Genomic DNA, 14,266 nt, shown 5'->3' with positions numbered 1-14,266 from the left:
CCCTTAAATCTCAAATCCCCTGTACACACACATTTCACACACATGCATTTCATACACACACATTTCATACACCCTCATTCACGCACACTTATACACACACACACACACACACACACACACACCCTCTCGCACTCACTCATTTCACTGTACACACTCACAGCATTAGACACACACACACACATCGCCAGCTGTAAGAACGTGTTCGAATGACCAAGTTAGCGGTTTTCTCATTTTAATCTCCCTTTTTACACACTTGTGCAACTCTCTCAAACAGCCTGCTTATCTCCCCTCATATGTACCATTGGGTCCAAAAACCTCATCATAGATAATGAATGCTGTTTCGTAAGCTTTCCCATTATCCCTTTTTAAAATGGATTATAATTTTGGAATGGTTTGAACTGAATGTTTACGCCAAGGATTACAGCAATCGATGAGTAATGAGATGGAAATGATACATTTTTCATATGCCAATTTGAATATTCTATCTGTGTGCACCTCCTAATAATTATTTACTTTAAGATGTGTTTGTTTATTTATTTCTGAAATGCTGATTCTGACCTCTTCCAAAAGCATTTCATTTGTTTAATTACAATATCAAAGATTATGTTTAAGATGATATATTTACAGAAAATGTGTATTTATATTACCCTTTATTTAAACAGGGAGTCACATTGAAATTAAACTCTTTTACAAGAGAGCCTTGTATACGTTTACAAATAAAACCCAATACATAAATGAAGCACAAACAGCCCTACATAATCATTCCAAATAAAACAAACTATAAAAAACATAATACACAACAGTAAACAGATTTAAGAAATGCAATGTCATTCTGTAACATAAGTCTCCAATCATTTTAAATGCCTGAAAGATCCGCACATAAGGGGCAAAACTAAAAGCAGATTTTCCTAATTCTGTGGAGACTAAAGGGATCTCCGGGGGTTATCCATCCCTGAGAATGGGTTTTGTTCATTTGTACGTCTAAATTGAATCAATGACGTTACGTACATAGGAAGTTTCTGCAAGACTGCTTTGTAAATAAATAAGAGTGCAGCTCTCTTCTTACAGAGGTCCATCCCACATTTTTGTAAAGAAGACGATGGGTTCTAAAACTGTCCCCAGTGATAAAATGTTTTGCTGAATGGAATAATGGTTTCAAAACAGAGGCTACCGCATGCATATAAAGTCACCATAGTCTACTACAGGGAGCAGCGTGGTTTAAACAGAGGCTGCCCCATGCATATAAAGTCACCATAGTCTACTACAGGGAGCAGCGTGGTTTAAACAGAGGCTGCCCCATGCATATAAAGTCACCATAGTCTACTACAGGGAGCAGCGGGGTTAAATAGAGGCTGCCCCATGCATATAAAGTCACCATAGTCTACTACAGGGAGCAGCGGGGTTTAAACAGAGGCTGCCCCATGCATATAAAGTCACCATAGTCTACTACAGGGAGCAGCGTGGTTTAAACAGAGGCTGCTCCATGCATATAAAGTCACCATAGTCTACTACAGGGAGCAGCGTGGTTTAAACAGAGGCTACCCCATGCATATAAAGTCACCATAGTCTACTACAGGGAGCAGCGTGGTTTAAACAGAGGCTGCCCCATGCATATAAAGTCACCATAGTCTACTACAGGGAGCAGCGTGGTTTAAACAGAGGCTGCCCCATGCATATAAAGTCACCATAGTCTACTACAGGGAGCAGCGTGGTTTAAACAGAGGCTGCCCCATGCATATAAAGTCACCATAGTCTACTACAGGGAGCAGCGTGGTTTAAACAGGCTGCCCCATGCATATAAAGTCACCATAGTCTACTACAGGGAGCAGCGTGGTTTAAACAGAGGCTGCCCCATGCATATAAAGTCACCATAGTCTACTACAGGGAGCTGCGTGGTTTAAACAGGCTGCCCCATGCATATAAAGTCACCATAGTCTACTACAGGGAGTAGCGTGGTTTAAACAGAGGCTGCCCCATGCATATAAAGTCACCATAGTCTACTACAGGGAGCAGCGTGGTTTAAACAGGCTGCCCCATGCATATAAAGTCACCATAGTCTACTACAGGGAGCAGCGTGGTTTAAACAGAGGCTGCCCCATGCATATAAAGTCACCATAGTCTACTACATGGGAGCAGTGTGGTTTAAACAGAGGCTGGATTTATTTCTATATCGTTTAAAAAAAAAAAGTTAAATAATAGATTTCAGCTTCTTTGTAAAGTTTTCAATGTGTTTCAAAAGACAATTTATCATCATTCCAGATACCCAAGTACTTAGTGAGAAACTTGTTCCATTTGAAGTGCAAATACGCAACTCCTCAGGATCAACATTACAAGACCTAGAGAGCAGAATAAACTTAGTTTTATTTGCAGTTAACAGTAATTTAAGGTCAGGAAGGGATTTTTGGGGGAATTGAGTCGGAATCATGCTGGAGATCACGAATGGCCTGCTGCACTGAAGAGGCACAGGAATAAATAACTGTCATCTACGTAGAGATGAATTTTACAGGTTGTTAACAGTATATTCAATGTAATTTATATACAACGTGAACAACAATGACCCTCAAGTCTAACACTGGGGTGTACCCCTTTAAGGACTAAGAAATTTGGCTTTAACTATCATAACAGCCTGTTGTCTATATAACAAAGCTGTCAGACTGCATCTGACAATTCCGTGTCATATCATATACGGTTACATTATGCTACGTATGTTTTGCAATTTTTATTTTTTTATCAATCTGAAACTTTTCTAATAATGCATTTTTCTTGAAACTTGAAATTTTAAGATATAGACTATTGATTTCAGGCCAAAATCGGTCAACTGATTGTGACTTCAGTACCCAAGCTTCCCTTTTCTCTTTCCCCACATTTGGAAAATACTGCGCTAGGATGTGGTGCACTCCGGCAGGGTTGAAGAGCATGAGCCTTCTTGACAGACTTTTTCAGAAATCAGATAAAAACAACCCAATGTCCCCAGAAGGCTCTACTAATCTAACATACCTCACCTCACCTTGCTACATGTGTCAAATCTCCCATTTTCCCATCAGAAAATCAACTGTGAGACCTGTGCAGTTAGACTGTTGATCTCCCCACAAGGCCTGTAATGTGCTTTAGGGCATTAAAACAGATGAGCTCTTCTGACCTCGACCTTGAATGCCTTTACCTTTATCACCAAGTAGCAGAGTGGCTCAACCTCCCAGAGGGCTTCCTCAAATGAACAGAATGTTGCATTCCAAGCCAAGTACCAGAATGTTGCGGGCCAAGCCCAGGATAAAATGGCAGTGTTTACACAGGCAGCCAAATTCAGATATTTTGCCCAATTATTGGCAAAAGAGCTGATCTGATTGGTCGAAAGACCAATTAGTGGGAAAAGATCAGAATTGGGTTGCCTGTGTAAATGAAGCCTTTATAGCTTAGACCAGCTCCCAGTCGTTTTAGACTCCACTAGAGTAAGGGCCAATGAACCGAATAAGATTATCATCACAAGGGTAGAATACTATATGGAGGCGCATGGACAGTTAATTAGATTTGTGTTAATTAGATTTGAGATGGTTGTGTTCAGGTTGTCAGTCAAGCAGGTGAAGGTGTGGCTGTTAGTTGTATCAGGTATGTTATTGCTAGTCTGGAATATCCTCTCTAGCATCCAGTATTCAGTGGTGCTCACTGCTTTGCTTTATCAGAGGGTTGCAATTGATAGACCATAATATTTAGTTAATGGTTCCTCCTCCCTTCCCTACAACTTCCTGTCAACCTAAATCCAAAAGTATGATTTGCTCATTGTCTGCTTATTGGTTAGATTCACACTCGTCATAATCTGTCTTGCCTGCATTGTGATGCATACGCCATGCTTCAAGGTGCAACGTGCAGAAATTGCTCTACCATTTCCTGGTTGCAAGAATTCTAATAGTTTTTCTAATTTCAGTTTGTGACACAACAAGCAAGTATAGTGTAGATTATCATTGTGCCATCTAAACCTCTGAAATATATTTTCAACTGTTTGAAGCTGTTGTAAAAGATGCAAAAACTTCACTGAAAAACAAAGTATAGAAATAATACACCTACAGACTTGCTTTCAATGAGAGTGATGGATCTACACTCAGTTTATTAGGTACATCACCCCGTTCACACACATGGTTTGTTCCTACAGACAGTAACTCGCGTGGCTTTGGCTTGCTATATAAAGCAGGCTGACAGGCATCCAGTTACTGTTCGATTGAACGTTAGGTCACTTGTTTTGCCTATTCTAAGTGACTGAGCGTGGTCTGCTAGGCGCGCTGGTTCCAGTATCTCAGAAAAGGCCAGCCTCCTGGGCTTTTCACGCGTGACAGTGTAGCATTTACCGAGAATGGTTCAACAAACAACATCCAGTCAGCAGCAGTCTTTTGGGTGAAAACAGATCGTTGATGAGAGGCCGAAGGAGAAAAGCAAGAATCGTGCAGACTAACAGGCGGGCCACATCCGAGCAAATAATGGCACAGTACAACTGGTGTGTAGAACGGCATCTCGGAACGCACAACATGTCGGTCTTTGTCACGGATGTGCTATTGCAGCAGAAGACCACACCCTGTTTTCTGTTTCATCAGAAAAACAAGTAGCGTCTCCAGTGGGCACGCGATCACCAACACTGGACAGTTGACGTATGGGAAAAACATTGCCTGGTCAGACGAATCCCAGGTTCCTGTTGCGTCGTGCTGATGGCAGAGTCAGGATTTGGCGTAAGCAGCATGAGTCCATGGCCCCATCTTGCCTGGTGTCAATGGTACAGGCTGGTGGCAGTGGTGTTATGGTGTGTGGAATGTTCTCCTGGTATACGATAGCTCCCTTGATACCATTTGAGCAACGTTTTCATGCCCCAACGAATTCTGGCTGTTCTGAAGGCGAAGGGGGTTCTGACCCGGTACTAGATGGGTGTGCCTAATAGACTGTTGCCCAAAAAGTTGCATATTGCATCTTTAACAGTGCTGTTATTCTGTGACTTTCCAGATGGTTTGACATTGGCTGTCTAATCCTGGAGGATCCTGGAGCTGGCATTCACATTGAGACCTTCACTCAGGCTACGCCACTGTCCTTGGAGCACGTCCAGCAGGTAGGAGCTCACAGCTGCCACTACTGCACCCTCATGTTAACAGTACAGTTCGCCCCACAACACAATGATGCTCAATGAACTACATGTATTTACTCTATCTCTTAATATGGTTGCATGTGTTATCAATGTTAGATTGCTGTTAGCACTCAATGTTAGCACATACCATACACTTGTCTATTGAAAAAGTAAAATGGGACTGGGGGGAGTTCATCTTTCCCTCTGGATGAAAAGCCATCAGTGTAATGACAGGCTGCCGTTGTATCATAAGTGCCCCTTTTCAAAATTCGACCTGTCAAAGCTGTAGCTTGGTGTTGTATTGAAATAGAATTTCATAATGTAAACCTAATTGCCTTGATTTAAAACTCTGTGAAAATGAGTCTTTCGGTCAACGCTGTGTCACTGGTGAAATTGGAACATTGCTTCAAAGTAAAAGCGTGAAAGGGTTTGAAGGCAAATTGCTTTCCGAATTGTTATAATTTAAAATTGTCTTAAAACATGAAATATTCAATCATGTTTATTCATTAAATGTGAATTGAGTTGAGTGTAAACTGTTGTTCGTCTACAGAATATGGACTAGACAGTGTAAGGAGAGTGGTTGTATGAACAGGTGTTGGTGAAATGAATGCATGTTTTTATTTTACCTTTATTTAATCAGGCAAGTCAGTTAAGAACAAATTCTTATTTTCAATGACAGCCAAGGAACAGTGGGTTAACTGCCTGTTCAGGGGCAGAGCGACCTTCCGGTTACTAGTCCAACGCTCTAACCACTAGGCTAAATGTAAATGTCAAGTGATAGGAACACTATCTTTCACCTGTCCCCAAAGGCCCAGTCCCTGACCCCGCCGGACTACAGCCTTCGCTGGTCGGGCCTACTGGTGACGGTGGGCGAGGTGCTGGAGCGCAACGTACCCAATGTGTTGCGCACGGACTGGCACCAGGCCTTCACGGGCATGTCCCGCCGCCAGATGATCCAGAGCGCCGCCAAGGCCCTGGCGGGCATGTACAAGCAGCAGCTTCCACCCAGGACAATGTGAGGTGGCACCATATCCCCCAGCCACCATGTCTTTAAACTGACAACTAGGGGGAGGGAGAACCAGAGGAGGGAAGAGGGGGTTGGGCAGAAGCGGCAGCCGTTTCACCAAATGGGATTCCTACTCTGCTTCTAGCTGTCCGTCCTGATTGGGCAAAAAGCCAAATGCAATTTTTTTGTTATGTTTTATTATTTGTTTGTAGCAAGGTTTTATGGGTTGAAACATTCTGATGTGCCAACTGGATGGAGAGAATAACAGAAGTGGATTGTTCCTTCAAAAACAGGAAATCATCATTTATTTCTAAATCAACTTTTTCCCCCCAGCTAAGGCCCAGAAAGACTTGCCGTTTCAGAGATAGCGTAGCAAACTAGCTCATTAAAGTCATGATTGATTATTTGAATTTTGTCGATTGTCCCTCTTTTATTGAGAAAGTATTATTTTGTGATCCTTGATGGTAAATATCTGAGATCTAATTAACTTAATTTGTTCAACAAATTGTATTCAAGTCATGTAAATATGTAGAACGCGGTGTTGTATTACCTTTCGATGAGCACGCAGGCGTTTTGTAAATGGAGAACGATAGTGCTTTGTCTGTTTTTGGAGCAGGGAACTCATTTTGCCAAGTCCGGAGTTCGTCACTGAAAATTAGTTATATTTCCATTATAGGTCCATTTATAATTTCTACACATTTTCGCTTTTGGTATTAGTCATTTTAAAGTGTATTGATTTTGTCAGTACAGCTTTTTTTTGCCAATATTCGGGCAAATGTCAGAATTGGGCTGCCTGTAAACACAGCCATTTACTCAAACCACCTGTGGGCCAGATTGGACCCCTGTATGTTTGACGCCCCTGTTTTTAGAGAGTATAGCCAGTGCTAGTTGGTGTAGTATGTCAACCACCAACCTTTCATTTCTTTCTCCCTACCACTTGGGGGGGGGGGGGGGGGGGGGGGGGATTTTTTTCTGTATGAATTACCTGCAGGCTAAATGCTATCTTGAGATCATTGCATGGAACTTAACATTTATCATTGCATGTAGGGTATATTTATGCACATCTCTCATTGACGTCAACTTGGGATTTACGTAGAAGTCCATTTCACACTTAGCCTATGTAACTCAATGGAGGCTTTGGACTGAATGAGCTGTAATGTGTGCACCAACATATCAGGGCCTTAAAATCCATTAGTTGTAATGTTTTGTTGTTGTGTGTGTTAATGTAACAATTGTTGTCTGTACATTAACGCTACATAGGTTATTACATGTACACATACTTTACATGTTAGTGAAGGACAATGATTTTCAAATGGAGAAGGGTGAAATTACGTTCTTTGATCTACGAATTGGAATGATTCCTTGGAAGGTGTTTCCTGATTGAAAATGACTTGTCTATGTGATTTATTGGAGCTCAGTTTATCGTAAGTCAATTCTTTAGCTTGTCCAACATTACCATTCTGTTCTATACTGTGTGAAGGCACCCCTTGCAAGAAAAACACTTTTAAATGTATTTTTACTCGAGTGATAACAGAAGAGCGCAACAAGAAAACACACAGCTGTATATGACCTCTGAGGTTTTGTTTTGGAAGGCAATCCATTTGTTATTTGTTGCTGCTGCCTGAGGCAGGAGTACATTCTGTTGTCCAAAACATGGACGTCCCATGGTAGTGGGATGCAACACCACTAGATCAAGAGGTGAGTAAACAACTTTTGTCAGATAGTTATTCAACTTATACCAGAGAAATACTAGGACTTTGTCTAAACTCTTTGCTTTTTTACCTGGTTTTATGTACAAAAGTGATTTTCTGTGTTGGGCTTTTCTTAACTCCTAAATGTGCCTTCATGGGGAGAGTAAATATCCATTTTTTTTCATACTGATTTGTCTCTGGTTTGCATGGTTATTTGGCTTCGATAAGAACTGCCACCTAGTCAATGTCACTGTCAATATTTAAGAAACTGACACCACACATATCTGCCCGTCACAACCAGTGTATGCCTCAGGGTAAGATATAAAGATATTGACAGCAACTCTGTGCTGAATCAGGCTCCAGAGACACAATTAACCTTACGGATCGATGCACCATGGCTGGATTCGCTCTGCTGATTGTACAGGGTTGTGAAAGTCAGAGAATTTTAAAATGGTGTTTTCCATGCCTGGAAAGGATTTGGAAAATGATAAAAATCTGAAAAGTCATGGAAATAAAGTGTTTTTTTAGTGTAATGTATTCAGGCACTGTTGTAAAATATTTTATCAACTAAATTAACATATCAGCCAGGATCGGGGTGACATCTGCGTTCGCGTGGATCACCTGCATTTGTGCGAGATGATTGGCCGGTTCTCAATGAGAGAATCCCGACAAAGAATCCAGCTTTTGTCAAATTGACGTTAGATTTGAATTTTCGTAGCAGGTCAGGAGAATTCATTTCAGGTCATAAAAAATATTATGGTTATAAACCCTGGTTGTAGTTAAAGGCCTTCGTTATGAACACTCTGAGACATGTTTTCCACACTCCTCTCTGCTGCCTTGCTTAAGGCCCTTGTCATTATGTTTGAATTCTTGTCCCTATATATGAAAAGCAAAATTTTGAATTTTATGACTAAGAACGTTCAATGTAGAACATAAGGTGGCCTTGGCATGAAGTAGCTAGCAGATCAGAAAGTAAATAATTTACAGTAGTGCTAATAAGTTCAGTTAAGTGTAATTGAATGATTCATTGAGATGCATATATTCAGCAATGGCATCACCAGGATACTAATATTGATATGGTACTACAGTACATATGTTAACTAATAAGGATCCAATTCTAAGTCTTCATTACAGACCTTGAGACCTTTAAGAGTGCCTTTCAAAACGATAACTTTCACAATCTTTCAAAACACCAGCTGTATCTTCTCAACTTCTCTTACACTTTCAATAAATGATTAGACATTTACACTCATTAGTTATTCACACTGCATAAATTTACGTTTCCCCTTAAAATGTAATTACTGAGAACAAGGTATGTCCCGGAGTGTCAGGAAACAGTGAAAACGTTCAGCTCTGTCATTAGCCTGGGGAGACAGTACAAGGTACTGGACAAAGACAATGAGGTTATGTCCTAAATAACACCCTATTCTCTATTTAGTGCACTACTTATGACCAGCCCTGGTCAAAAGTAGTGCACTAAATAGGTGATCGGGTGCCATTTGGGACGTGGAGGAAGAGACAGAACTATCAGGAGAGATGACCTCAGAGGACAAAACGACAGAAGTCGAAAGGATAATTGCTTTATGAAAGCAAGTTCCCTGACTGTACTTGTTCGCAGTGATTTAGTGGTAGTGTGTTCACGTCCAATGAACTCTCAACTTACTGCTTGAGGCCATGTAGTGTACAGTGTTATTTTATGTCGGAGATGAAACAATGAAAATAATGGTTCCAATGAAATGTTCTGTTTTGTATTATTCTGGCACATGATATTATAAATTATAACAATAGGTTTTTAATGTGTCCAAGTAAATAGATGTACAGTTGAAGTTGGAAGTTTACATACACAGAAATAGACCTCTGAACTGTTCACCTATTACTACCTGTCAGGGCAAGGAGATTAAGGTTGTAACCTCATATACATATGTTGGAATTTTAATTGATGACGGGCTCTCTTTTAAATTGCATATTCAACTACTTACCAAAATATTGAAGCTGAAATTGGGATTTTATTTTAGGAATAGGGCCTGTTTTTGGGAATAAGGGCTGAATCCAGAATGAGGCTCGTATCAGCTACATTTATGCCTTTACTAGACAAGGGGGATATTTTACATATGATGCTTCCGCTCACCCTTTACCACTGCACTTTGAGATTTATTTTAAACTGCAAAACACTTTCTCACCACTGCACTTTGTATACCAGGGTTGGCTGGCCTTCTCTAGTCACTCGTAGGCTCAGGCACTGGTATACTTTTATTTACAAAGCCATTTTGGGATAACTACATTTTTATTTGGACATTTTTATTGTTCAGAAATGTGGTGGGCACTCTCTTTGTTCGCTGGATTTTATCCTGCTAACTGTTCCAAATGTCCGAACTGAATTTGGTAAAAGAGTGCCTTACAAAATACTTTTAAACTGGAAGAACTTGTCCCGATGGGTATTTTTATATCACTGATGATCTTGACCTGTCAATGTTTTTAATTTGCTGTTTTTGATTTTGTTATACTCTTGTGAATTCTATGGTTTTTACTAGATTACTTGTAGTTGTTCATGTTGTTTCTCTGTAATTTTTGTAATGACTTGGTGCTGCCTATCTTGGCCAGGACGCTCTTGAAAAAGAGATTTTAAATCTCAATGAGCCCTTCCTGGTTAAATAAATAAACTTAGGTTGGAGTCATTAAAACTTGTTTTTCAACCACCCCACAAATTTCTTGTTAACAAACTATAGTTTTGGCAAGTCGGTTAGAACATCTACTTTGTGCACAGCACAAATACTTTTTCCAAATATTGTTTACAGACAGATTATTTCACTTATAATTAACTGTATCCCAATTCCAGTGGGTCAGAAAGTTTACATACACTGAGTTGACTATATGCCTTTAAACAGCTTGGAAAATTCCAGAAAATGATGTCATGGTTTTAGAAGCTTCTGATAGACTCAAATGATGTCAATTAGCCTATTGGAGGTGTACCTTTAAAAAAAAAAAAAACGTTTTTATTTCACCTTTATTTAACCAGGTGGGCTAGATGAGAACAAGTTCTCATTTGCAACTGCAACATGGCCAATATAAAGCAAAGCAGTTCAACACATACAACAACAGTTACACATGGAATTAACAAACATACAGTCAATACTACAGTAGAAACGTCTATATACAGTGTGTGCAAATGAGTTAGGATAAGGGAAGTAAGGCAATAAATAGGCCATGGTGGCAAAGTAATTACAATATAGCAATTAAACACTGGAATGGTAGATGTGCAGAAGATGAATGTGCAAGTAGAGATACTGGGGTGCAAAGGAGCAAGGTAAATAAATAAATACAGTATGGGGGTTAGGTAGTTGGATGGGCTATTTACAGATGGGCTATGTACAGGTGCAGTGATATGTGAGCTGCTCTGACAGCTGGTGCTTAATGCTAGTGAGGGAGATATGAGCCTGCAGCTTCAGTGATTTTTGCAGTTTGTTCCAGTCATTGGCAGCAGAGAACTGGAAGGAAAGGCGGCCAAAGGAGGAATTGGCTTTGGAGGTGACTAGTGAGATATACCTGCTGGAGCGCGTGCTACTGGTGGGTACTACTATGGTGACCCGTTAGCTGAGGCGGAGGTTTACCTAGCAGAGACTTGTAGATAACCTGGAGCCAGTGGGTTTGGCGACGAATATGAAGCGAGGGCCAGCCAACGAGAGTGTACAGGTCGCAGTGGTGGGTAGTATATGGGGCTTTGGTGACAAAACGGATGGCACGGTGATAGACTGCATCCAATTTGTTGAGTAGGGTATTGGAGGCTATTTTGTAAATGACATCGCCGAAGTGAAGGATGGTCAGTTTTACGAGGTTATGGTTGGCAGCATGAGTGAAGGAGGCTTTGTTGTGAAGTAGTAAGCCGATTCTAGATTTAATTTAGGATTGGAGATGCTTCATGTGAGTCTGGAAGGAGAGTTTACAGTCTAATCAGACACCTAGGTATTTGTAGTTGTCCACATATTCTAAGTCAGAACCGTCCAGAGTAGTGATGCTGGATGGGCGGGCAGGTGCGGGCAGTGATCGGTTGAATAGCATGCATTTAGTTTTCCTTGAATTTAAGAGCAGTTGGAGGCCATGGAAGGAGAGTTGTATGGCATTGAAGCTCTTATGGAGGTTAGTTAACACAGTGTCCAAAGAAGGGCCAGAGGTATACAGAATGGTGTCGTCTGCATAGAGGTGGATCAGAGAATCACCAGCAGCAAGAGCGACATCATTGATGTATACAGAGAAGAGAGTCAGCCCAAGAATTGAACCCTGTGGCGCCCCCATAGAGACTGTCCAGAGGTCCGGAGAACAGGCCCTCTGATTTGACACACTGAACTCTATCAGAGAAGTAGTTGGTGAACCAGGCGAGACAATCACTTGAGAAACCAAGGCTGTTGAGTCTGCCAATAAGAATGTGGTGATTGACAGAGTCAAAAGCCTTGGCCAGGTCGATGAATACGGCTGCACAGTAATGTCTCTTATCGATGGCGGTTATGATATTGTTTAGGACCTTGAGCGTGGCTGAGGTGCACCCATGACCAGCTCTGAAACTAGATTGCATAGCGGAGAAGGTATGGTGGGATTCAAAATGGTCGGTAATCTGTTAACTTGGCTTTCAAAGAACTTAGAAAGGCAGGGTAGGATTGATATAGGTCTGTAGCAGTTTGGGTCTGGAATGTCTTCCCCTTTTGAAGAGGGGGATGACCGCGGCAGCTTTCCAATCTTTGGGAATCTCAGCCGATACAAAGAGAGGTTGAACAGGCTAGTAATAGGGGCCGCACCAATTTTGGCAGATAATTTTAGAAAGAGAGGGTTCCGATTGTCTAGCCTGGCTGATTTGTAGGGGTCCAGATTTTGCAGATCTTTCAGATCTTTCACATCAGCTATCTGGATTTGGGTGAAGGAGAAATGGGGAGACTTGGGCGAGTTGCTGTGGGGGGTGGAGGGCTGTTGATCAGGGTAGGAGTAGCCTGGTGGAAAGCATGGCCAGCCGTAGAAAAATGCTTATTGAAATTCTCAATTATACTGGATTTATCGGTGGTGAAAGTTTTTCCTAGCCTAAGTGCAGTGGGCAGCTGGGAGGAGGTGCTCTTATTCTCTATGGACTTTGGTGTCCCAGAACTTTTTTGAGTTTGCTACAGGATGCAAATTTCTGCTTGAAAAAGTTAGCCTTAGCTTTCATAACTGCCTGTGTATATTGGTTCCTAACTTCCCTGAAAGGTGCATATCATGGGGGCTATTCGATGCTAATGCAGAACGCCACAGGATGTTTTTGTGCTGGTCAAGGGCAGTCAGTTCTGGAGAGAACCAAGAGCAATATCTGTTCCTGGTTCTAATTTTTTTTTAATGGGGCATGCTTATTTAAGATGGTGAGGAAGGCACTTTTAAAGAATAACCAGGCATCCTCTACCAACGGGATGAGATCAATATGCTTCCAGGATACCTGGGCCAGGTCAATTTAGAAAGGCTTTAAAGTGTTTTAGGGAGCGTTTGACTGATGAGGGGTGGTCGTTTGACCGCAGACCCATTACGAATGAGGAAAATTAGTCAGTGATTGCTGAGATCTTGGTTGAAAACAGCAGATGTGTGTTTGGAGGGCAAGTTGGGTAGGATGATATCTATGAGGGTGCCCATGTTTACGGATTTGGGGTGGTACCTGTTGGGTTCATTGATAATTTGTGTGAGATTGAGGGCATCAAGCTTAGATTGTAGGATGGCCGGGGTGTTAATTAAGCATGTCCCAGTTTAGGTCACCTAGCAGCACAAGCTCTGAAGATAGATGGGGGGCAATCAATTCACATATGGTGTCCAGGGCACAGCTGGGGGCAGAGGGTGGTCTATAGCAAGCGGCAACAGTGAGAGACTTGTTTCTGGAAAGGTGGATTTTTTTTAAAGTAGAAGCTTGAATTGTTTGTGTACAGACCTGGATAATAAGACAGAACTCTGCAGGCTATCTCTGCAGTAGATTGCAACACATCCCCCTTTGGCAGTTCTTTCTTGTTGGAAAATGTTTTAGTTAGGGGTTGAAATTTCAGGGGTTTTGGTGGTCTTCCTAAGCCAGGATTCGGACACGGCTAGGACATCTGGGTTGACAGTGTGCTAAAGCAGTGAATAAAACAAACTTTGGGAGGAGGCTTCTAATGTTAACATGCATGAAACCAAGGCTTTTACGGTTACAGAAGTCAACAAATGAGAGCACCTGGGGAGTAGGAGTGGAGCTCGGCACTGCACGGCCTGGATTAACCTCTACATCACCAGAGGAACAGAGGAGTAGGATAAGGGTACGACTAAAGGCTATCAACTGGTCGTCTAGTATGTTTTGAACAGAGTTAAAGGAGCAGGTTTCTGGGCGCGATAGAATAGATTCAAGGCATAACGTGCAGACAAAGGTATGGTAGGATGAGAGTACATTGGAGATAAACCTAGGCATTGAGTGATGAGAGATAATGTCTCTAGAGACGTTTA

At 41.5% G+C, this 14,266-nt stretch overlaps 1 protein-coding gene across 1 annotated transcript in view; it reads left to right on the top strand.

Moving 5' to 3' along the window:
* The window catches only part of prrc1 (proline-rich coiled-coil 1), a 34,720-nt gene extending 28,206 nt beyond the window's left edge, over positions 1-6,514 (top strand). Inside the window, 2 exon segments of the mRNA XM_064943421.1 lie at positions 4,981-5,083; positions 5,908-6,514. Of these exon segments, the coding sequence (XP_064799493.1) occupies positions 4,981-5,083; positions 5,908-6,117 (313 nt within the window). The 3' untranslated portion in view covers positions 6,118-6,514.
* The last annotated feature ends 7,752 nt before the right edge of the window (positions 6,515-14,266 follow it).

Source organism: Oncorhynchus masou, chromosome 28, assembly GCF_036934945.1.
Source record: "Oncorhynchus masou masou isolate Uvic2021 chromosome 28, UVic_Omas_1.1, whole genome shotgun sequence".
Classification (NCBI taxonomy): domain Eukaryota; kingdom Metazoa; phylum Chordata; class Actinopteri; order Salmoniformes; family Salmonidae; genus Oncorhynchus; species Oncorhynchus masou.
The sequence above is the reverse complement of the archived record's forward strand: the minus strand, read 5'-3'. Positions and strand labels throughout refer to the sequence as shown.